The sequence below is a fragment of the Lotus japonicus genome, chromosome 3, assembly GCF_012489685.1.
Source record: "Lotus japonicus ecotype B-129 chromosome 3, LjGifu_v1.2".
Classification (NCBI taxonomy): Eukaryota; Viridiplantae; Streptophyta; class Magnoliopsida; order Fabales; family Fabaceae; genus Lotus; species Lotus japonicus.
Window position 1 is genome coordinate 88,910,776 of NC_080043.1, and position 26,137 is coordinate 88,936,912.

The 26,137-nt window shown below is 36.0% G+C and overlaps 4 protein-coding genes across 4 annotated transcripts; 1 reads left to right on the forward strand and 3 right to left on the reverse strand.

Moving 5' to 3' along the window:
- Positions 1-2,975: 2,975 nt before the first annotated feature.
- Positions 2,976-7,345, forward strand: LOC130747096 (receptor protein kinase TMK1-like). Its single transcript, XM_057599930.1, has 2 exons — positions 2,976-5,764; positions 6,581-7,345. Exons 1-2 carry the CDS (start codon positions 3,343-3,345, stop codon positions 7,087-7,089), a joined length of 2,931 nt encoding a protein of 976 aa, XP_057455913.1. The 5' UTR covers positions 2,976-3,342; the 3' UTR covers positions 7,090-7,345.
- Positions 7,346-11,760: 4,415 nt separating this feature from the next.
- On the reverse strand, positions 11,761-12,313 carry LOC130745802 (protein CLAVATA 3). The gene is made up of 3 exons (XM_057598187.1): positions 12,232-12,313; positions 12,052-12,110; positions 11,761-11,934 (listed from the first exon to the last, which is right to left on the reverse strand). The coding sequence occupies exons 1-3, from the start codon at positions 12,311-12,313 to the stop codon at positions 11,761-11,763; spliced, it is 315 nt and encodes a 104-aa protein (XP_057454170.1).
- A 3,088-nt stretch (positions 12,314-15,401) lies between these two features.
- Positions 15,402-17,961, reverse strand: LOC130747098 (uncharacterized). Its single transcript, XM_057599932.1, has 4 exons — positions 17,772-17,961; positions 16,807-17,063; positions 16,226-16,677; positions 15,402-15,883 (listed from the first exon to the last, which is right to left on the reverse strand). Exons 1-4 carry the CDS (start codon positions 17,867-17,869, stop codon positions 15,608-15,610), a joined length of 1,083 nt encoding a protein of 360 aa, XP_057455915.1. The 5' UTR covers positions 17,870-17,961; the 3' UTR covers positions 15,402-15,607.
- A 1,704-nt stretch (positions 17,962-19,665) lies between these two features.
- LOC130747099 (uncharacterized) lies at positions 19,666-22,990 on the reverse strand. Its single transcript, XM_057599933.1, has 4 exons — positions 22,841-22,990; positions 22,038-22,294; positions 21,021-21,466; positions 19,666-20,171 (listed from the first exon to the last, which is right to left on the reverse strand). The coding sequence occupies exons 1-4, from the start codon at positions 22,948-22,950 to the stop codon at positions 19,911-19,913; spliced, it is 1,074 nt and encodes a 357-aa protein (XP_057455916.1). The 5' UTR covers positions 22,951-22,990; the 3' UTR covers positions 19,666-19,910.
- Between the last annotated feature and the right edge of the window lie 3,147 nt (positions 22,991-26,137).

Consider the following 26,137-nt stretch of genomic DNA (forward strand, 5'->3'; position numbering starts at 1 on the left):
ATATTACCGTGTGATCATTTTGGAGGGGGTGTTTTTGGTGTCTTTCAGCTGTATTTGAGTTGGGCTGGTGTCCCCTTCTTCATAAAAGATTTGTTCTCATATGTAGATTTCTTATTCAATATTATATTTAGCTTAAAAAAATTATATTATTGAATTACTACCAGTTAAACCCCAATTCAACTACAGTAGAATATTAAAACCTTGAATCAGTACATTGATCGATTTAGTGTTTGGTTTACTAAAATAGGTTGAATCATTATGCTAATCTACTTGGTTTGCATATGTGCAATGTGAAGGTGATTACGTACATGTGACTCAAATTTTTATAAGGCTTAATTGCAACTTTGGTCCCCGACGTTTACCAATGCCACGATTTTGGTCCCCCACCTAATTTAATTACATGGATGGTCCCCGACGTTGTAGGTCGTGTGCAACGTTAGTCCTACCGTTTATTTCTTAATGGAGGAGGCTTACGTGGACGTCTAGTTGGAGAGAAAAAGGAGGGATGAGGAGAGAGGGAAGCACGTGAGTATCACGTGAACTCACGTGAACCTTATATGAACCCATTATACCCAAATCTGAAACCCTAGGGATCTAAATCGTGTTACCTTATTCGTTCTAGGGAGGTCAGGGGTTTGAGTATAATGGGTTCAGATAAGGGTCACGTGATACTCACGTGTTTCCCTCTCTCCTCATACCTCCTTTCTCTCTCTAATTGGACGTCCACGTAAGCCTCCTCCATTAAGAAATAAACGGTAGGACTAACGTTGCACACGACCTACAACGTAGGGGACCATCCATGTAATTAAATTAGGTGATGTACCAAAATCGTGACATAGATAAACGTTGGGGACCAAAGTTGCAATTAAGCCTTTTTATAATAGAGAGATAGTCTTTTTTTATTTGATCGTAGACATTCTATAGTGAGATAATCATATTTGACTCCGGTGTGGTAAAAGTTAAAAATCTTTTCAGAGACGCGTCTTCTAAAGATCAAATTTTTTGACCTCAGGAATTTAAACAAATAGCTAGATTTGACAATAAATGGTACTCAAGTAAGTTAAAATTACAAGGATAATAATTTTAATTTCATATAAACTTCAAAATTACAAAAAAAGTAGTAAAGCATTTTAAATTTTAATTTTAAAAATAGAAATTGGAATTTAAGATTTTAAATTGCATTTAATGTACTTTCCTCTTGTAAAAAAATGCATTTAATGTTTGACTTAGAATAATTTCATTCTTATTTTTTCTTTCGAAAAATGTGACAACTAAAATGGAATGGAAAAAGTATATTAATTTCTTTATATTATAAAATACTACAGTACCATTTTATTTTGCAACGAGTCAATGACATTTATTGATTCCGTTAAATGCAACATTTTTATCGCAAAATGTATTGGGAATACTCAGTACCAAAAAGAGTAACTTTCAATTTTGAGTTGAATGACCACTTTCACACCAAGAGATTACTATTTTAAAAACATTTGTGCTTATCTGATCATACAAACACTTAAATATATGTTTTTTTTTCAAAGATAAATATATGTTTACTTATATTAATATTTTTTTATAATTACTTTTCAATTAAACAAATTAAATTATTTTTTCAAGTAAACATATGAAAATTAGCATACATTTGCTATTGTAAAAAAATATATGAAAATTAGCATTGACTTTTATTAGAAATTGGTAGGCCTATACTCAACCACAAAAGCTAGCTCAAGAGTTGAGGTTTGAACTACTCTTATAAAGGCTATCTATGCTCTATCTCTAGCCAATGTGAGACTTCTAACACACCCCCTCACGTCCAGGACTGAACAACCTTGGAACGTGGGATCAACAACAACGGGTGCCCCAAATATGAGAAGTCTCCACAACAAACAACAAATGGATCTAGGATAGGTTCTGATACCATATTAGAAATTGGAAGGCCTATACTCAACCACAAAAGCTAGCTCAAGAGTTGAGGTTTGCACTACCCTTATAAAGGCTATCTATGCTCTATCTCTAGCCAATGTGAGACTTCTAACAACTTTTAATTAAGTTATTCATTTAAGCTTTTAATTTTCTTTGACAAACTTTAAACTCAAAGATAAAACAAAAAGGGTAGACATGAGAACAACTTCACTCACTTGAGAAGTGAAAGACCAAAAGGTATACAATTTTTTTCTCGATCTTTTAACAAAAGCCATCACCCGTTTAAAAATCGTGTGTACGTTAAGAAGTTACAATTTTCTATATACAACATCTTAGAAGCTTTTGGAAGCGTGGAAAATACTTGTCTCCTCATGCCAACAAAATATAGTAAAAACGGGTTATTTTTTTATTGTTGACTCAAATTTATTACAATTTCTGACATAGAAGCCATTATTCAAGTGATATATCATAATTGGACAACAGGTTGAATAACTGAATATGACACTGTGAGCAAGTTTTGTTCATTTTCAAAATAATACTAAAAAAATAGAAAAAATCCTAATAAAAGAGATAATTTATAAGAATTACACCATGGCCATAAAAACGGATTTGAATATAAATAGAAACCGAATTATAGTTGGTAATAAATAATTATGTGTCCAAACATTAAATAAATTTTGTTGAGAAATTGAAGTGGTTAACATCTCATAGTAATAATTGTTATTGGCAATAATAATGCGAAAAAAAAGGTGAAAACGAAAGGGGATGAAGGGGAGTTGGGTTTGGAGCCCCACCCCTTAGGCTTTGCACCCCACTAAAACAGATACGGAATTTAAATTTCCGTATCAATACGGAAAATAAAATTCCGTATCTGTTTTAGTATATAATGAGTGGTTGAAAATGTGACACGCATGCTTAAATACAGTACGGAATTTTAAGTTCCGTATTCAATGTGGAGAATACGGAACTTTAAATTCCGTATTTGATAAAGTGGGGTGCCAAGCCCCATAGGTGGGGTGCCAAACCCAACTCCCGGGATGAAGATGATGTTTTCAACAAAGACAGTCATGGTGGTGTGAACTGATGACTGTCTTATGAGAGTGTAACTACTTCCTTCAACATTTCACTTCCTTCCTTCTTTGATCAAAAAGAGTTCAACACTCTTCTCTCTCTCTTTACATTCTCTCTTCTCTTTCTAACTCCTTCACCATTTTCTCAATCAAAATTCACCTATTTCTATGTAAGAGCAAGAAACACAAACACATTCACAAAAGTTTTGGTCTTTTCCATCTGGGTATTTTTGTTTTAGTCACATTTTGGTCACAAGGCTTGGATTTTGATATTTTTCAATAATGGGGTTGTGAGTTTTGTGGAAAAGTTTCTACCTTGATTATCATTGTTTTCTCTAGGGTTGAGGTAGAAATGGTGGGTGTTTTGGTGGAAATTTGCATCTTTCTCTTGTTTTCCATCATGATTGCAATGTGTGGTGGTGATACTAACCCAAATGATCTCAAAATTCTGAATGATTTCAGAAAAGGGTTGAAGAATCCAGAGCTTCTCAAATGGCCAGAGAATGGAGATGACCCTTGTGGCCCTCCTTCATGGCCTTATGTGTTCTGTTCTGGAGGCAGAGTCACTCAGATTCAGGCTAAGAATTTGGGTCTTCAAGGATCATTGCCTCCAAATTTTAATCAGCTATCAGAGCTCCAAAATTTGGGGCTTCAAAGGAACAACCTTAGTGGGATGCTACCTAGTTTCAGTGGATTATCAAATTTGCAATTTGCTTTCTTGGATTACAATGAGTTTGATGCAATCCCACTTGATTTCTTCAATGGACTCACCAGCATCACGGTCTTGTCTTTGGAAGAAAACCCATTGAATGCTACTACTGGGTGGTCATTTCCTAAGGACTTAGAGAATTCAGGGCAATTAACCAACCTTTCTCTGGTGAATTGTAATCTGGTTGGAGAACTACCTGATTTTCTGGGCACATTGCCTTATCTCACAAATTTAAGGCTTTCATTCAACAAATTGTCTGGTGGCATTCCAGCTAGTTTTAATCAATCTTCAATCCAGGTTTTGTGGTTGAATGGTCAAGAAGGTGGTGGCATGACAGGTCCTATTGATGTTATTGCTTCCATGACCTCCCTGAGACAAGCTTGGCTACATGGAAACCAGTTCACTGGGACAATTCCAGAAAACATTGGAAGTTTAACTTCCTTGCAGGAGCTGAACCTGAATAGCAATCAGCTTGTTGGCTTGATTCCTAATACCTTGGCAAATCTGGACCTTAAGATACTAGATTTAAGTAATAACAGGTTCATGGGTCCAATCCCAAAGTTTAAGGCTGCCAAAGTATCTGATGATTCCAATGTCTTTTGTCAATCTGAGCCTGGGCTTGAATGTGCCCCTCAAGTTACTGCTTTACTGGATTTTCTCCATGATCTGAATTACCCTTCAGTTCTGAGTTCTAAATGGTCTGGTAATGAACCATGTGGAGAGCCATGGTTTGGATTGAGCTGCAACCCCAAATCAGAGGTAATTATAATCAATTTGCCAAGACAAAAGCTCAATGGAACACTGAGTCCTTCACTTGCTAAGTTAGATTCACTCCATGATATCAGGCTTGCTGGAAACAATATAGTTGGCAAAGTTCCTAGCAATTTTACTGAACTTAAGTCTTTAAAGTTGTTGGATTTAGCTGATAACAATGTTGAACCTCCATTGCCAAAGTTTCGTGATGATGTGAAGGTTATCATTGATGGTAACCCCCTTTTTGCTAAGCTGAGTCCCAAGCCTACTATTAGCCCACCACCTTTAAGTGCATCACCTACAAGTGCACCACCTACAAGTGCACTACCACCTTCACTGGCACTGCCACCACCGGCACCATCACCTTCCCATATGCCAACTTCTTCTGGTCTGATCCCAAGCCCAAATCACTCTATCTCTGTCCCATTAAAGCCCCGATCAAATATCTTGCAAAGATCCAAGACAGTAGTGATAGTTGCTGGAGTTGCAATCTTTGGATTTGTAGCTCTTTTGGTAATTCCTATCATCATGTGTTGCTTGAAGAAGCATAAGTCATCAATGGATGCTCCCAGCTCTGTTGTTGTTCTCACTAAAGATTCATCTGATCCAGAAAAGATGGTTAACTATGCTGTTTCAGATAGCACCATTGGAAGTTTATCAACAAAGACAGGGATAAGTTCTCTGACTAACATAAGCGGGGAAACTGAAAACTCTCATGTAGTTGAGGCTGGTAACCTTGTCATCTCTGTTCATGTTCTACGCAAGGTCACCAAGAATTTTGCTTCAGAAAACGAACTCGGCCGAGGCGGGTTCGGAACAGTTTACAAGGGTGAACTAGAAGATGGGGCCAAAATAGCAGTGAAGAGAATGGAGTGTGGAGCTATTAGCAGTAAAGCAGTGGACGAGTTTCAAGCTGAAATAGCTGTTCTTTCCAAGGTCCGCCACCGGCATTTGGTATCCCTGCTCGGCTATTCCATTGAAGGCAATGAAAGGCTTTTGGTTTATGAATATATGCCGCTGGGTGCTCTAAGCAGACATCTTTTTCAGTGGAAAAGCTTGAAGTTGGAGCCTTTATCTTGGTCACAGAGGCTTGCAATAGCACTTGATGTTGCTAGAGGGATGGAATACCTTCATGGTCTCGCCCGCGAGACCTTCATCCATCGAGACCTCAAGTCTTCGAATATTCTATTAGGGGATGATTTTCGCGCAAAAGTTTCTGATTTTGGTCTGGTGAAACTTGCCCCAGATGGTGAGAAGTCCGTGGCAACAAGGCTTGCTGGAACATTTGGATACCTTGCCCCTGAATATGCAGGTTTGCCTTTTCCTTTAGATTGACCATAGACCTTGAAACAATTGTCAAAGATGATCTTGATAGCATAATAAGTGGCATTAAGAATCAAATCATGATTGTCTCTGCATGTTATCGATTTAGTTTCTTCGTAGTTGTCAGTTTATTTCAGTTAGGAAGTTCTTAAAATAAAGATATCTGAGAATAAAAAATTAAGTCTGTGATGAAAGATCACTTTTCATTCTCTGTTTATTTTGTGGAAAAGTAAGTTATTTGGATTTTGGCCTTTTCTGTAGTAACATGTTCTTTGGCCTTTTCTACATTGTCAGACATTCTCTATTTGTTCAATTGCTAAAGAACACTCCCTTATCAAGCCCCAAGGCAACAAATTGCCTAACATATACTTTTGTACTATATATTCTGCTAAGGGGTGTTCGATCAGAGTGCACAAACACACTGCATTTAAAGTTAACAAGAAAATGATATCTAATTGTGTGTTTAGTGAATTAAATATTAGTGAACCTGTAAGCAATATGATCGTCGTACCCCCTGCTAATTAGTTCAGACTATTGCATCGTACTGATAAAACTCTGCCTATGCTTGCATAGCTGGTCCTAAACCCGGGTAAAAGAAGAAGGTTGTGTTAGACTTTCGGCAGCCAACGTGAAACTGACCAATATCTTTAATATGGATCGTTGATCTGATTGTTGTTGTTGTTGTTTTATTTCTTCCTACTTATAAGATACAGATATGATTACATCTCTACACTTCTTAAAGTCTTCTGGTTTTAAGTTTGATGCATCTTGCTTCCCTTACTAACTAGAAGTTTCTGAGTTTCAGTGATGGGCAAAATCACCACTAAAGTTGATGTGTTCAGCTATGGTGTGGTGTTAATGGAACTTCTGACTGGACTAATGGCTCTTGACGAGAGCCGACCGGAGGAAAGTCAGTACTTGGCACAATGGTTTTGGCAAATCAAATCTAGCAAAGAAACGCTTATGCCTGCGATTGATCCAGCCCTTGAAGCGAGCGAAGAGACTTTCGAGAGTATTTCCATTGTAGCAGAGCTTGCTGGACATTGTACTGCGAGGGAAGCGAGCCATAGGCCGGATATGAGCCACGCCGTCAATGTGCTGGTAGCATTGGTAGAGAAATGGAGGCCAGTTGATGATGAATTTGATTATGGCTTTGGCATTGACTACAATCAACCACTTCCCCAGATGTTGAAACTTTGGAAGGAAGGAGAAAGCAAAGAATTGAGCCATGCAAGTCTTGAAGACAGTAAGGGGAGCATACCGGCTAAGCCTAATGGTTTTGCAGACTCCTTCACTGCTGCTGATGCTAGATGATTTGGAGGTAACTACATTGCAATTTATGGGTCTTGTTACATTGTGGTTAAATAAAAAGTTCACTTTTATACTGGTCATGTCTGTTTTGGCAGCAAAAGGGTACTATTTATTTGTTTCCAATTCGTTGTTTTGGGACTTTAGAGTACTTCAAGGTACTGAGAGAGGTATGAAGATGTAGATAAAGAAATATAAGTTTTATTGTTTTTTTAGTGGCTATATAGAAAAATAAAAATCTCATCAATGATGTTACATGCTATCTAGGTTATGCAAAGGTTGATTATTTTACCGCGTTGAACTCAATGTGGTGAAATCTTGTTTTTTCTATCCATATTGAACTTAACGTGGTAAATTCTTTTATTTTTGTTTTTGTATCTTGCAATACGTGGAATTATGTTTATGTTTGCACTAAACACAAAAACAAACATTCACATTGAGTAATAGCATAACTTTCAAAATTACAAAAATCTATAACCATGATTTTTCTGGCCGGAGCTGCCTGAATTATTTTCTATGATCATGAATGAACGTGGATTGACATTAGCAAATTTGGCTGGTAAGAAGTAAAGTGGCACCAGTATTTCACATGCACAATCAGTCTTTTTTAGTTTTGTTGGTCTCATTTTTAGTGCGAGTCTGTGGTGTGTTAAAAACTCTTTTAACCTTTGTTGGACCACCATCTTTAATTATTTGAAGAGTGAAGTTGTTGGATTAGCGGTAACCCATCAAGGTCAAGGCACGTATATGGATGAGAAAGCCATCTCTTGCGATGGGCTTGATAGCGTTGAAATTCACAATCACCACCAAACTTTCATGATCCTATTTAAGGTACATTGGCCTCAATTTAGAACCTTAAACATGTGGGGGGTGGGGACCTGCATTGAACATGAAAGGTATATGAGTTAGTTTAGAGTTAAGCACCTAAAGTTTAGGTGTCCTCGTTTGGTTTAATCAGTCATCAACTATATCCTCGTAAGGTCTTTCTCAATTGGATACATGGATTTGAGATTGGATGCACTCACCAAGAGGAATAATGGTGGGGGTTCAACGTATGAGCCATGGGGTAGTGAGCACTATATATGGTTAATGATATATACAACGCTCACTTCAGCACTCTTCTCAATACTTACTCATCGGTTGGAATTCATGTGGGTCATTTTAAATTAGAAGTAAGATCCATATTTTTAATGGATCACAGATGAATTTTGACCAATAAATAAAAATGTTGGAAATCGAATGTTAAAGTGAGTGTTGTTACCATTTTTCTATATGATAAATGAGGTCCTTTGAAAGGGGCATTCCATGTGCTAGAAAAGATCCCCTATGAAGTACGGTGTCATTGTTTGCTGCTTGAAACGTGTTGAACTGGACCCTGTGGAGATTCCATCATGTGCTCTTGAGCTCTTCTGTAACATATATGACGCGGTTGGCAAGTGAGCTACAAAACTGAGTGAAAAGGACAAATCTAGAAACACATGAGTTGTGCTGATAGGAGTGAAGAGCATTTTGCCCCCTTCAAAACAATGCACATTTCTCTTTTAATGAGCATTTCTTCTCCTTATCGAGTTCCATTTAAAACACATACTCAATCAGTCAATCCCATTAGTTTGCCTATGCCGTGAGACCCTAAACGAGTCACTATATGTTAGGAATTAAAGCATGAATGATCTGTGTTAAATATTTAATTAAGTGTGAATGAAAATGAATAGTCGAGTGCCGTATATAAAGATACTTCATGAATTTTAAGGGTTCTTTGTCGTGGCTGCGAGTTTTTATTTTTTTCAAATACAAATTTTAAAAATAAAATACTTTTGGCAAAAATGAAGCTGAAGTTAAAATGGATTAACCTATATTTTAAGGAGGTTATCTAAATCACGCAAGATAAGTATTGAGTAAAATCACTTGGTCCTCTTACAATATTCACAATTCGTCGGATAACCAGCAAACTTGGACATGTCTTCTTAAACAACACAACCATAAATTTATTTAAATATTTTACATTTTTTTCCTACTCTTGCTAATTGACCATTTACTCCCCCTTGAGTTCCAATTAAGTCCACTTTAATTGGCTGAAAATTCTCATCGTGCGTGGTGTGCTATAATGGCTTCGTGCCATATAGCAATGTTGAATTAATATTGGAGTATTTTTAATAAAAATAGTATAATGATGAGAAAACACATTTAAACTATTTGCGAAACACTCGTGGCATACTAGAGAGAGCAGCAGAGGCTCACGCGTAAGGAAATCTCCCTGAGGAGAATTGCCTCCCAACTGCAAATACATGTCGCAGAGAGATTTGAACCCTCAAACATATGAGAATATAGGAATTAGATCCATATGATATAAGTATGACTAGTTGTGCACTTGTGCCAAACAAATTATTTAGAGCATCTCCAATGCAAGGTTCTTAGTTCTTATTTTTGAGTTAAGAACTAAGAACTGAGTTCTTAACCATTGGAGGGGATGACGTGGAGTTCTTAGTTCTTAAAAATAAGAACTAGGTTCTTATATAAGATGTTTTACTTTTGAGTTCTTAGCATAAAAAGTTAAATTTTTCTCTCTCATTCATTTAATTTAAGTATTAAATTAGTATTTAAATTTAAATCAAAATTATATGAAAATAATGGTATTGTAGGACCGGATGAATAGTGATAAGAACTAAGAACTAAGAACTAAGAACTCATGGTTGGAGCAAAATCTGCAAAGAGTTGCTTAAGCACATGTGGCAGTACGGACCCACATGAATAGTGCTAAGAACTAAAAATTAAGAACTAACATTGGAGATGCTCTTATTTGTAGATGTATTTGGCATTGGTGTAATGGATAATCTTCTTCTTCAAACAATATTTGATTATTGACATAAGGCATGATTCACTTGTGTCACCCCTGCCAGGATTAGCGTCATTGCTGTCACATCTCACACTATTCATCGTCACAATGAAACACATACTTGAGAACTGAGTTCCGACCCTCCCAAAAGAAAAAGTCTTGAAAAATTAGAACTGAAGCTCCAGGTTGGTTATTAGAAAATGCAAACAAGGATCTCTGCTGCAGGTACATATCTATGATTGTGATTTTATGCAGTACAGCAGTACTATATTCTGGCGAGAGAGGATCCAAAACAGCGCATTATGTCACTGCTTTCCATTTCTATCCAATCCATGAATGTCATTTTGGAAAAGTGACTCTGGGTTTCCTTTCATACCCCCACAAAAAAAGCATACATTAACGTCATCAAAGATATTATTCCAGCTATTTCTTTCTTTTCATTTTACAACCATCCACAATGCAAATTTACCTTGTGACATCCTTTTAAATCTCTTTTTTCCGGTCGATCACCACATATCACATAATAAATATAGGCTAAAAAGCACTTTTGGTCCCTGATGTTTCAAGTTTGTGCAAATTTTGCCCTTATTCTATTTTTGTCGATGTTTCTACCCCTCATGTTTTCAAACAGTGCATTGTCTACCTCTCCGTCAGTCAGACGTTAAAAAACTAATGAAATGAGCTGATTTGACTTTTTTTAAATATTTTTTGGACCTATCACGTGAAAATTACAAGTGAAATTGGAAAAAAGGGGCATGAGAGATTCAAACTCAAGACCTGTAAGTAGAAAAACATGCATTTAACCAGTTCAGTTACATACATAATTGATATATACATCAAACAAATTTAATTCATATCATTTCCTTGATCATCATCAACTTCATATACTCATCTTCATCTCTCCAATCCACTCAGGAACCTCTCCTGAGAAAGCATGACTGACGGAGGGGTAGACGGTGCACTGTTTGAAAACATGAAAGGTAGAAACGTCGATAAAAATAGAGTAGGGGCAGAATTTGCATAAACTTGAAACATCAGGGACCAAAAATGCTTTTTAGCCATAAATATATTATACCGATCTTTATTCATTTTAATATCAAAGATGAATAGCAAACAAAACTTAAAGAGAAAATGGGAGGTGCACTAACAGTGTAAACTTGTTTTACACATGCACCCAATTGATTTTCGCCACATTAGCAATTTATTAATTTACTAATTAAAATTAAAAAGAATTGTAACCACTTAGTCCTATGTGGCATAATGTGATTGGACGTCAAACTTCTTTACACTGACGGTGCATATACATTAATCTCAAACTTAAATTTGATACACTTTACTTTATTTCATTTTATTTTCACTTTTTTTTCTATATCTTTCTGCATTTTATATCATATCACATATTATATCAGTAATTTATCTCTATTTTCTTTAGATTTTATCGATGTCAGAATGTATTTAGAGGTGAATATATTTTTTTCCAACAAAATTTACTCTTAAAATGTTCAAGAACAAAAAAGGTGATATGGAGTTTGAAATTGAATACACACAAAAATTAATAGATTAACGGGTACATACTACTTAATCAAAAAAATGAAAAAGAAACAAGATGTGCCAAATATTCTACGAAGTTAATTAAAACTAATGGATTTACAGAACATAAAAAGTACATGAAGTGTACCAACAAGGTGATCTACTGATAGATAAACAAGCTTAGACTCCTATAAGAGAGTGAGAACACAAAAAGAAGATACATATTGTACTGGCTAATGAAGATCGAATTACATTAGTAGCAACAGCTAGCTAGCCAGGAGGTACAATATAACAAGTTCCTTTTTTAGCAAAAACTAAGGGGTTTCAGGCTTGGGGCTTCCACCATGATGATGCAGAGGGTCTGGACCTGAAGGAACCTTCCTCAACTGCCAACTCAGAGATTTTTCAGCAATATACTTGCTATTTGGTGATCCTTGCAGTACCCTAGCCTTCAAAGTTGTCTTCTTGTCCTTCAAAACAGAGAGCACCTGCACAAGCAAATATAAGGGATTAGTGGATTACACAAAAATCCACATTAAGCAAAAGGGTGAAATTAGATTGTGCTGTATGCTACAACAAGATCAAACATGCATAGTGTGACAGACCTTTCTGTTCAGAATCTTCTTGGTACTAGCTGCTGAGCAACCATAGGCAGCATTGCAATCTGCCAGTGAACAAATTAATATTTGGTCATGAACCGCATGCTTAAAATATGTACTCTAGAAACTATATATATCAAGAACAAAGAAAGGAAACAAATTTACTCTAAAAATAATTTTACAAACCAGAAGGGTCCCTCATGATCAGACTCAAACACATGAAAAGCAACAGCAAAATGACAATGGTAACAATCGATTTTGATGCCATTGATGCAGGAAATTTCAGCCTATATCAAGAGATCAAGTGTTGCAATGGTGAGAAAACTTTGATAAAACCCCCCCCATATTTATAGAGCTAGCTTTGTGCTCCAAGGAAGGATTTATGATGATGGGTTGTGCAGCCATTTTTCGAAAGGAATGATTAAAGACAGAAGAAAACAGGCGTTAATTATGGAAAAACATCTATGATGTTCACTGCCTACTATCAGTGACAGCGCCGTCTTGTGTGGTTGCGGGCCTTGCAGCTGCCAAATGCTACTGATAGATAGATGGTGTCAGTGATGAGAGTAAAACAAAGAGAAGTGAATATGCAAGCCTCCCTCCGGCTCTAGTCCTAATGATATGTTATGGATTTCCTTTCTAAACTCTCATATAATACTCATTCTGGCTTTTTTTCACTCTGTTAGTGATCTAATCTTTTATCTTTGAGCGGCCAGGAGGCTACTAGGCTCAATATATCATCCGAAGCAACTTAAATTTTTCAAAATTAAGTTGATGTCATATGATCACCACAATGACAAAAAGTGAGCTTCATCTCGTTCAACTATTAGCTAAGGAGACTTAAGCCGACACATTTAAAAGATAATTGAAAGGTCTTGAGTAAGCATCATTTTGAAAGTCTTAATTAAAAACTTCATTGAGGCTCAATGCCCCGAGTATGATTTCAATCACGTTATTCATTCACATAACCATGACTCATTTTGTTAATTCGTTGTTCTTCTTTTATGATTTTGAATTTTTCTTATTTGTGTTTTCATACTGAATTGTGGTTACCATATAAAATTAGCAATGATAACTGTTTTCACTTATTTGAAAGATATGACTGTGAATGTCTATAATCACCAGATAATTTGTTTGAGAGAAATAAAAATTTCATATGTGGCTACTGCTAGCCAAATTTAACTAGTGCCACACGCTCCATCGCGCAAAAATGAATTGAGATATGTGGTAGAATCGTCCATTTGCATAAGGGATTTGCCTCTTATTTGTGACGAAACTATGGTGAATAAGATACTTTAAGTTTTTGAGAAACAATAATGTCGGGCGAGACAGGTGAGAGGAGCCCATGAGGCGAGGAGGATAAGTGGATAACACAAAGAGATATAGACGACATATCTTAACCCAAAATCTTAAGACATTATGTCTGTGGATCACATATCTTATAAAGTCTCATCACCCATACTTAATCAATGTGAAACTCAAACTCACACTTGAATTCTTAACAATCTCCATTTCTTAGAAAGTCTCATCACCCACATTATCATGGCCGCCCTCCGTGGAAGCACATCCACCCATGTACCGTCGTTGGCACCATGGTCCAACCATGTGCAACAGGACACTACACCCTAACCGCACTGTCAGAAAGACTTTCGATACAAGAAGTTGTTATCATGGTCCCGCGAACCATCAACTCTAATACCGCTTGTTGGGGGAGATATAAGAGCCCATAAACCAAAAGTAAGAACTTGTTTGGTTGCAGTTTTGTTTTCAGTTTTTAAAAACAATTTTTAGAAAAAAATTTAAAAACAGTTTTCAAAAGATGAAAACAGGTTGAATGACATGTTTTCAAATATTTAGAAAACTGATATATGAAAACTTAAAACATAAACTGAAAACATTTTTTAGTTTTTTAGTTTTAAAAACTGAAAATGAGAAGTGTTTCAAAAACTGTTTTAACTGTTTTTGAAAACAAGTCATACCAAACACGTTTTCAATTTTTAAAAACTGTTTTGAAAACATGAAACAAACAGACCCTAAGATACAAAGATAGTGAATCAATGAGTCATCGGTCAAATCAGCGAGTCACTTCTATTCTGACAATTAAAAATTATCATCCAACAAATTTTCTCTTTCAACAAATAAAATTTTCTCTTACCGAAATATTATTTTTGAACTGATAAAATACATTAAAAAAAACAATTGATTTGATTGAGTCATAAGAAGAGGTGCACAAAAAAAAAATAAAAGAAGAAGAAGGGGTGCAAGCTGGCAGTAGGCAGTTAGGCGCACAGGGGAGAAAAACTGGATAGCCATGGAATAATTTCACTTTGACTTGTAAATTTATTTTGTGACAAGATGAAGACGAAATAGTGAAAGACTGATTGATGTTGTGTTGTTTTTGGTATCTTTGCTTAATAAGATTTTCCTCGGGAAGAATTTCGTACATTTTGAGACATCAACTATGTGGAAATTTTGTTATCTATCATCATCATCATAATGAATTTGCAAGTCTAGTTTATCTCCTTGGGCTTCTCGAAGCCATTTTCTCTTTGACATGAAAATGGGTCGGTTTCTTCATAGTTCATACCCAACAGAGAACATTGCATTTATACTCTGTTTGGTCAAGGAAGAGAGATAGCTAAGAGAAAAAGAAAGTAAAAATCGAGAAAATAAGGAAATAAATGAATACAAAATTATGAAAAAATTAATTATATTGAAGTTTTTTTATGTGTAAACAATTATCTTACACAAGAGACAATATTAAGCCCAAATTATTTTTATTTTGATAGAGCTAGTTTTTAATTTGCTTGTTTTTTTCTATTAACAAGACCTGAACTAAAGATTTTTTTGTTGTTGTTGTTGCATAATGGAAAAAAAAACACTTCTAGATTATCGGGCAAGACAACATAAGAGAGATGAACAGAGACTCACTTCTAGTGTATGAGTGATAGAGGTTCTCCCCCAGTAACTGAGATTTTACCGGTGGATTAAAAAATTTGTTTAGAAAATTAAACATTTATAATTTAAACCAACCACATGAAAAATTATTAAAGTTTTTGCTATACACAAAATTGTTGAGGAAAAAATAAGAAATAGTAAACCTTCACTTGTTTATTTGAATAGAAAATGAGATCAAATAGAGGAAATTATTATACCAAAGGACACTTTTACCTCTAAATATATAAATATTTGGACATAATATAAACTAAACTATAGATCCCTGTGAGTACTCTTGACTTATTTTCATATCTACTTATTCTCATCTCATACAAACTCCATTAGCCATTATCACATTAAAACATAAGACATGTGATGGGATAAAAAAGCACATACAATATCTAGTTTTTCGCAAAAAATTGATAACTCGAATTAATCATTTTGTTGGAATAAAATTAAATTACAGAAGAGTAGATGTACAACACTTACAAAATCAAAATTATGAAGAAATTTTACAGGTACAGTGAAATTTGTGAAGTAATACACTCTAAAGGAAAACACTCAATCAACTTACACATACACAACAACAGTAACTACAAAAAGATGAGCTGAACAAGATATCAAATTAAGATTTTTTAACATTAGGTTCGAGTCCTAATTCCTTTCTCGTTTTCCCCACAAACAAATCTCCTGACTTGATCATGCCAGGAAGCCTTCCAATGATTGTCATGAATGGGAACTGAGCAACCCCATGTTTCCTTCCAAGTGAAACAATAGATATTGTTGGTTGTGCTTTGTAGGTTCCAAGTTTATGCTCTTTGCCTCCTCCTTCTATCAATAGCCTCAGGTTCTTAGCAACCAACTTAGCATGACCTTGTGCATACACCCCTTGTTTGATTTCCTATAGCATAGATTTCAAATCAAACCATGAAAATTAAATTTTGACACCATAAGAAGTTGAATTCGATACTATAAAATTAGTAATGTTTAGATACACATCATAATTTAACGTTTGGAAGAGTTTATTTGAACTTATTCTATAATTTGAATGCTTATGCAAGTGTCTGGGTAAGCTTATAAAATAGCTTTTGACCTGCTTGAGATTATATTCATAAGTTTGTCAGATTAGTTTATGGATAAACACTTATACCCACATATGAGTTATTTTGAATTTGTTTCAATAAGCTTATTTTACCTAAGAAAAATAAAAGGCAAAGTGATGTGGTTTTAGTTTAGCACTTACTTTAACATCAATAATATCTCCAATTGCAAAAATGTTGCTCCTTCCCTTCACTCTCAAGTGTTCATCAACCTGGATCCTTCCATTACCATCCAAACTATCATGAAGAATAGTTTCACTAAGCCATGATGAACTAAGTGGTTTCCCTATGCACAGAAAATGTGCATCTGCTTCAATAGTCTCTCCAATTGAAGTTAGGTATGTCCTGTTTCCCTCTGTAGAGGAGTTCAAGTCAACTGACTGCTCTAGTTTCACATCAACTTTCCTTGATTTGAGCCACCTCAATGTCTTCCTTGAAGCCTTTGGCCCAATGTATTCCAGCAACCTTGACCCTTTATGCACTATAGTCACCTTCTTATCAGGAAAATCAACCGCAATCTCTGCCGCAAGCTCAACACCAGTTGGACCTCCCCCAACAATCAACACTGAACTTGCAGATTTTATCTTTGTATTTTCTGCAATTGAAAAGAATTGTTAGAATTGTAATATAAAATCATTCATGCGTCTTCACCTAACAACTTAAGCTTTTGGGATAGTTAATTCATGACAAAGTATCAGAACCTTTGTGACCGAGTATTGCTTACCTCCTTTGTATTGGTCAATTCTTTCACTCCTGGTTTTGGGGAAAAAGTCTGAGTGGCCAGTTGCAACGACAAGATAATCATAGGCAATCTGCTGACCATCTTTAGTGAAGACTTCAGTTTCAGATATGTTGATGGCACTGGATATGACAAGGTCACCTTTTGTGAAGTACTCTCTGTGGTTGACTACAATCCTTTCTGCAAAGGATGGCTCAACCATTGCCCTCAAGGTTGCCCATGGAATCTCAAAATACTCCTTCCTGTGTTCAACATCTCTCAGTCAGTGCAACCATTTACATACATAACAAGTTCTAAGTATGCAGTTGCCCATGCATAAGTAACAGAACATGAACTATTTCCCACACAAATTACCACTCTGCAATAAACATGACAAATCCTACTACACTCTTAAACTTAATTCTAAGAAAGCAGACTATAATGCAATTTCAGAATTAGGGTTAGAATTAATTCTCCCCTTTCAGAATCAATGTTTGGATGTTTAGATGTTTCATTTCACCATTAATTCTAGCTCTAAAATCAATTCTGATATAAAGCTACAAATTTTAGCTTCCGAGATGGAGAAGTTTTCTACTATTGATTCTAAAGCCATAATCAACTGTGGAGACGTTTTTGAAACTAGTTTCTGGATTACATAATTGATTCTACGGAAAAACAAGCTGATGAATACATATTACCAATCGTGAGTTTTCACATATGGATTTCTCAATATTAACCTATAGAAATCACTTTTCTCATAAATTTATTAAAATACTTCTGAATTCACTTTCAACTCACTTTTGCCTTAATCAGTTTTATTTACCAAAATCAATTCAATCCATAATCAATCATCACAACACTGACTCAAAATTTGGAATGATCCATAACTACAAGTACACAAGATTCAATTAAACTAGGAAAAAAGCAGGAATTGAATATGTTATTGCTACATAATCAAACAGAGAACTCACGGATCAATAAGGGTGACACTGGCTTGATGCTGTAAAGTTTTTGCCAGGACAGCACCGGCAACACCACCACCTACGATGACAACTTTCTTTTCCACCATTTTTGTTAGACACCTTCGAATTTGATCGATCACAGTTGAAGACTTGAAGTAATTGACTTGGTAAGATTGTTCTGTTTTCTAATTGAGATAAGACAACGACTTAAATACACGTTGTTGTCGTCATTGCATGAATCATCATAGTGGAACATGCGAAATTGAAATTGGACATAATAAAATAATAAGACTAAAGCCAGATATGGTAGCTGTAGTCAACTTGCCACCTAACTAGTTCACAACCTGAATGAGGTGGTGCAATTATAAATTTTTCCTAAGGAATATACTTTTAAAAAAATAAAATAAAAAATACCTCAACTTAGTACTCTAGAATCTTGATGAGTGATCATGAATCCTTAAAATGAAAAAGTCTAGGTTCCACAGCTTGCATAGGTTGTAAGTTGTAACTTGTGAGATAAGAATATATTGTTCAAATAGAACAGGAAAAAATGAAATCATATTATGGAATTTTTCTATTATTAGAATGATCCTATGTGAATTGCAGGCTTAGCTTATTGTGATTGCATGCTGGCGTCAAGTTTCTTGGACCTTCCTAAGGATTTCTTTCTTTCCAGATTCCACTCTCTCTTTTAGCAAAAGAAAAAGAGCATTTGTTGCTTGTAGCAATTGCTAATCCAATTCTAAATTATGAATTATACATTTGATCTAGAGTGGAAAATGGATTTTTCTCTTTCATCTAGATGGGTTGGGCCCGTTATTCTTATTCATGTCCTTTCATTTTTCGTTATTACTTAGCTGCTAATCTACCATATATCTTGCATCTTAATCCAAAGTTAGAACAAAATAAAGTTGGAGAGAATGTGTGTATAGCAAGTAAAAGTGTACAAAAAGCAATTAAAAAAAAAACTAATAAATACAGGACCGGGTTGGCCGGGCCCAAGAGAAATAGCCTTGTTTATTCTCATCCATACTTTGGGTTAAGGTATGTAGTCTATGAATTAGATACTTGAAGTTGCAAGCTATTATTCTTGAATGTGTTGGATGATCTTTATTCTTTGTCTAGTTGTCTAAATCCAGATTCTTCTAGAACTAGACAGGCTAGGATTCTTATTTCTTAAATCCACCCTTGTAGTTGTTTTAGCAAATTTTTAATCCTTAAGCTGATATCCAGCTAGGACCTTATTTTGGTCATAGGATCAGCCTGTGAAGCACCATGATATGTGTTACAGCCACTGAGATGTGGCCAACTAATTCTCATACATTTACAGTCTGTTTCTATATAATCTGTATCAACAAACAAAACCTTTCCCTACTTTGAGACCCTTTAAGAATTTCATAATGCTATGGTGATCTATGAAGAAGGCTTCTGAGAGTCTGTCGATTTAGACTTGAGTCCTTTTTTTTATTTTCTCACCTACAATTTTTCTTGTCATACCTGTTACCAACATGTCAAAGAAAATGTAGTTCCCACTTAAGATGCACACGTAAATGAACAGGACAAGTTTCTAGAAATTAAGAAACTAGGTAATGACACAGAAGAGACTATTATACAACACATGGGTCAAAGAACGCCATAATATCCTATGATAATACTCATCTAAATCCAAATGCAAAAGAGACCGCTAAAGGGGAAAACCTGATGCTACAAAGCTCCCTCTATGCGTGAGGTATAAGGAGAGGTCAGATCCACTTTGTGGATCTAATGTAGGCCGTCTCACCTAGCATTTTTGCAAGAGGCCAATTTTGCGGATCAAATCTGTATCGCAAAGTCACATGACAACAACCTTATTGTTGCATCGAGGCTTGCAACAGTAGTATACATATCAAACACTTTGTAGACAGACCAACTAATTTTCCAATCAATTTTATTAAACCATGTATGTCAATGCTACAATAATTCAACTGTAACACTTGTATCCTGCTTTTGGTCACACCATTCTTTCTCCATAAACACCACTTATCAGCACACAGATGGTGTACAAGTAAATTCTTCATAGGAAAGAACCTACTAAAACATACCAATAATGTACACAAACCAAAAAACAAATTGAGGTTTTTTATGCATAATACCGAGTCAAGCTTAATATTAATTAGGGTTGAGTCCCAATCCTTTTCTTGTTTTACCAACAAACAAATCTCCAGATTTGATCAAGCCAGGAATTCTTCCACTGATTGTCAAGAGTGGGAACTGTGCCACCGCATCATTCCTCCCAAGTGAAACTATTGCCAATCCTGAATGTGGCTTGTAAGTTCCCATCCTGCATTCTTTTGCTCCACCTATAATCAGTTTTAAGTTCTTCACAACCACTTCAGCCTGCATCTTTGCCAAATACCCTTGCTTCATTTCCTGTTATACACATTTCCATTATAAAACTCCTGTCAGATGGCTTGTAAAGAGATTCAAATGCTACAGAATAATAGAAAGCAAGTTTATACATGACAAGATCAAAGAGAGCTGCACGAAAACCGCCCACGAAACACAAGCACTAAAATCGGCAGGAGATTATGCATTCATGCCACTTTTGAAATTCGATAACACACAGTAACTTGGAGTCTCTAAATTGAAGGATTCAGGACACTTATCACCAACAAAATCACTAAACCGACAAAAAAAAAACAATAATGGAAGATGTTAAAGTCTCACATTGACTAGAAATATGGCTAAATAAATTCTTACAGGGTAAAGCAATCATCACCCCTGAGCTAGCTAAAGCAATCATCACCCCTGAGCTAGCTTTCGGGTAGAGTTAAGCTTAACCCGAATTCTAATGTAAGATATGGAGGCAGTAAACCCATAAACCCTCCAGTCAAATTACCCAAGAAAAAAAAGGCAATTGGTTACAATAATGCAATGAGGCATATATCTCAAATTGAATTGGAGGAGAACTAGTTTCATGAACTTGCTAATATTTCTTGAAAAAGTTGAGTTAATTGTTCCAGATTAGTAGCAATTAGTACAAGAAATATTCTCAGTCATTTTACATCAATATTTTCATTACTAGTAAGCAGAAACTCAATTCTGGCCTACACTCAGGCAATTAAGCAAGATCTCTCAGCTTCAAGAGAAACAGAGAAAACATCAAGGGAAAAACACAAGCCTGAGCAACTTGCGGAGTGTGTTATGAAGGGGGTGACTACATGTAAAATTATACAATAGTGAAGAAACTGAATATATTACTAATAAGCAAGCACTTACTGGAATATCTGTAATATCACCAATTGCAAAAATGTTGTTCCGGCCCTTGACTTTCAAATTCTCATCTACCTTAATCCTTCCCTGAGCATCCAAGTCATTCTTCAACACAGTTTCCTTAAGCCATGCAGAAGCAAGCGGTTTCCCTATGCATAAGAAGTGACAGTCTGCCTTAATGGTGTCTCCAGCTGAAGTTCGATAATGTCCATCTGTGACGGTGTTAACGTCAACTGATTGCTCTAGTCTCACCTCAACATTCTTTGATTTCAACCATTTTAGAGTCTTATCAGCAGCTTTAGCCCCTATGAATTCCAGCAGCCTTGGTCCTTTATGTACTAGTGTAAGCTTCTTATCTGGAAAATCAACAGCTATCTCCCCAGCAAGTTCCACGCCAGTGGGACCTCCTCCAACAATCAGAATAGAATGAGCAGATTTTATCTTCTGATATTCTGCCAGAGAAAATGAACTCTATAACTAACAGTGACACGCCCTTACAAAGTTGAATGATTGAGCATATTCTAAAAAATCATTCACAAAACATTATGCTCAAATGAGCACTGACAGCATGATATGATTAAATAAAAATCAAATAATGCAAAATAATCCCAGCTAGCTCTAACTCTCTAAGCAAGCCAATGATACAGATAACAAATACTCAAAATTCAATCAGTTATTTTGCATTCTAATATTTCCAAGGCCATATAAGAGCTCTATAGTACTTTTGTTTTATGTCTTTAAATAAATAAATACATAAGGCAAAATATAATGGTTCATTTCATGTCATGTCATGTAGGAAAGGCCTTGCAGCCAATTGGAATGAATTTAGGCCACCTGAGCCAAATCGGAGTAACATATTTCTCCTCAAACATTAGCTTAGTAATTATAATAAGAGAGACACTGAAAAGAAAACTTCATAGTAGATGTAGGCTCAACATACTGTCTAAATGTTCTGTATCAGTTCAAACTCATAATAGTGTTACCCAGCTACCCTACTATGTACAGATATATGTTCAAATGTACCTTCTTTATACTGATTCAGCCTTTCACTCTTACTTACGGGGACAGGATCTGCATGGCCAGTGGCAATAACAAGATAATCATAGCCAATCTGACTGCCATCTGCAGTCAATACTTCGGTTTCTGTCACATTGACAGCACTGGACGTGATAATGTTGCCATTGGTGAAGTATTCTCTATGGTTGATCACCGACCTCTCCGCAATGGGTGGCTCAACCATTGCCCTCAAGCTTGCCCATGTAATCTCAAAATAATCCTTCCTGGATTCAATCACACTCAATCAGGAGAAAAACAGAAAGAAAACAACAAGTTGACAAACCAACCATGTGCATGCAAAAGGGGCCTGTTTGGCTTGCAAAAAACCTTATTCTCATTTCCTACTTGTACTCTACATTATAAAAATGCCACCTTATTTTTCACCAACTAAACATGTTACATGCCCTAAACACTAGAATCATGAATGCAGTGTCTACAACACCACTTCAATCATCAACAAAATATCAAAAGACAAACAAACACACTTCTCGACCAAAAAATTGAAACTTGAAAAATGGGTAAGTTCCAAAAAGTGAAAAAAATTCCAAAAACACAAAAGGGTAGAAAAATGTCTACTTCCTATGAAACTTTCTCCTAAAACCAACTCACAACCATGGGAAGAACCAGAGTAGAATCCAAAAACCACAAATTCAACCAAGAAACCTTATAGATTAAATAAAAAAAGGGAGTGTTGTGTTCATCAGAATTCAAATTCAAATTAAAAATTGGCAATGAAGCATAATTGAAGAAAAAGAAGGAGCAGTTCATACGGATCAATGAGGGTGACATGGGCATGGGATTGAAGCGATTTAGCGACCATAGAACCAGCGACGCCGCCTCCAATGATCACCACTCTGGGTCCACCTTGCTGCTTCTCCATTTTCGATTCTTTGCTTTCTGCTGCTGCTGCAAATGCTTTCGTTTACATTTATATATAGGGAATTAGATTTCCCACCCCCTGTTTTAGATTTCCCACCCCATTTAAAAGTGGGGAAAAACCAATATTGCCCCTCCGTGTTTTAGTCCGAAACTTCAACCTTCGGATCAGTACGAAACTTCATTCTTCGGATTAGTATGAAACTTCAACTTCCGGACACCTCTGACAGATTCTACCACCTTTTTCAGCACCATTACTCCATAGCTTCACCTACCTCACCACCATTATGGCCTGCATAAACTCCTCAACCACCCAACCACCCCCCATTTATGGCTGAACACACTGTTTGGATTGGTCCTCGTGTTATTACCAACTTTGATTTAACATACATAACAGAAGATTGATAATATGATTCATGTTTGTAATGTTGTAACCATGTCTGTAACCATGTCTGTAACCATATTATTAGCAAGAATATTTTCCTTCAGTATTGTAACGAGGTCTGTTTGTCCCATATTATTGTCACTGCATTTTCACGTTTCTGTCTTTGTGACAGTATCTGGTTTGAAAGATCCGAATCTTGAAGTTTCATATTAATCCGGTTTTTCAACTCTCGGACGTCTAAAAAAGGGGGTGGTAAATTTAATTATGAAGCAGTCCGAAACTTATAGTCCTGGATTGATCTGAAACTTAAAGTCCTGGATTGATCCGAAACTTAAAGTCCTGGATAGATTCGAAACTTAAAGTCCTGGATAACTCTTACCAAGCAGCAGAATGCAGTAAGTTAAGACCAAACCAAAAGGCATATTCATCAATTACAATCTCAACCACCACCACAATTACAAACCAAACATTTCAACCCAACAATTCATTAGGTAAGTCCTCCAAGACGGCCACGACACCGATCATGTTATTTTAACTGTAACTAAAGAATCTGAACTTTTAACTCTCGGACTAGTCCAGAACATCAACCTCTGGACTGGTATGGAGGTTTAAGTCCCGGAGGGTAGTCCCGGCATTTTTTTAAAAAGGCTAGGGTGGCAATTCTAAAACAAGGGGTGGGAAATCTAATTCCCTTATATATAGCAGCGGTTTTGTTTATTCATACAAAAGAGATAATAAAATTTCTATATATAATTTGTAATAATTGTGATTAGTTGGAAATGGTTGGCAAAAGGATAAATTTGGTAAAAAATTGTTTTTTGTATTTAAGTCTTTTTAGCTTTTGGGTTGGGTCATATATTTTTGTACATAATTATTAAATTATTCATAAAGAAAAAAAAAACAAGTTTGCAGAAATACATCAAAGAAAAAATAGTTCAATTTGGGAAATCAAGCTTGAATAACTTTTTTCGGTAAGGATGAAAATTTCAGCGAGAAAAGTTTGAGGACAGCGTAAGGATCATCGTCTCTGTCCCATGAGGTTCTCGTCCTGTGTATATAAGTGAAAAGACAATATTTTTAGCGTTAGACCCCACATTTTGGATGAAATTCTGAAATGATAGAAATGATCTTATTTACGACATAGACTTATTTCCTTTTATTTTCAATTAGTGGTAGTTGTTCTGGGGGCTGGACTGACCGGCTGACACCCCGACCGACCAGCCTCCTCGATACGACCGATCAACACTGGTCGATTGGTGGAAACTCCGACCACCTCGAACGCGAGATATGCCAGTTGGGAGATGATGCTAATCACTTCGACCGCCACACCGCTGTCTCTAAGCCCCTGCTACAAGGGGCTAGGGGCCTAGCCCCATACTTAGCCACTATTTACTAGAAGCCCCTAGCCCTTGTATCTTTGAGCACAGCAGAGGCCAAGGGGGGGGGGGGGGATCTAAGTGTGAAGGGACTCATAGGGGCCTAGCCTCTCATGACTCCCCTAGGACCTACCCCAACCCCTGGGAGAGGTATAAAAGACTCTCTCATTCAAAGAGTAAGTGCGTTTTCTATTCACTCTTACACTTAGGATATTTGGCTAAGGTTTCTAACTGACTTTAGCATCGGAATCCTTGCAGGCCCCCCTCTTGAGATCTCCCCCAACGATTGGATCCTACTTATACCTTTGACGATCTGCACAAACTTTCGCTCCGCCAACGACAGCACTACCAGCCGCTCCCCCTCCTCGTCTTCTCAGCACCTACCCCTTCCTGGGTAGTCTTTGTCGGCTTACCCCGATCAATAGTGTACCATGGTAGTCTCAAAATTTATAAATTTATCCCTTATATCAAATTCAGACAAATGGTCCATGGTGGTCCTTTATTTTAGAAAGTCCACCTTAGACAATACCATATTTTTTCATTCTTCTTTTACTTATAATTTTCTTCTGATAGTAGAAGTAATGTTTTTTTCCATGAGATTGTGAAAAGCTCCTTGAGTTAACAATTTGCTGAACTTTAATGAGATTATATAAATTGTACTACTACTCTATAAATAATTAAAGGTATATTTAAAATTTTTAAAACTGTAAAAGATTTCCTAAGTTTTGTTGACATTATCTGGCCTTCGCGCTCTTTTTCGGCTTATGGGTTGGGAATGGACTGTGTCCAAGTTGTAAGAAAGGCAGCAATAACGAGAGATGTCTCTCTCTCCTACTGATACTTGTTAGGCTCTTGGGTCCAAGATTACCTATCAGAATAATGGGCTTTTTGTTTGGCGGGCTGTGGAGGGTGAGTTTATCTATAAAACAGACATACATGGATCATGGATGACCAAAAAATAACAGACATACTACAAGGGTAGTTCTAGTAAAGGTGAAGTTAGATGTTATGTTTTGACCAAAAAATATAAAGAAGATGTTATGTTTTGACAAAAAAAAAGTGATTAAAGAAAAAAAAAAGGAAAAAAAAAGTGTAGGCAAAGAATCAACAAGAGAATGCTAGTTGTAGACTTTAATTAGCAAATAACACTATTTGGAGTTAAGATAGCTTAACAAACATACTTATTACTATATGCTAACTTAACTGAATGTCAATTTTGTATGGGATCGGACACAGATTAAGCAACGACAACTATTCACCACATTAACATTTCTCACTAAACCTAAATTAATAAATGATGTACATTGAAAATGAATCCTCACCTTTAATTTGTCGCTTTAATTTGTCCCTACTATCAACTGGCGACCAACCATGAACAGCTACATAATTCCAAAATTTCTCACTTTTCTTTTCCTACTTTCGATCAATCA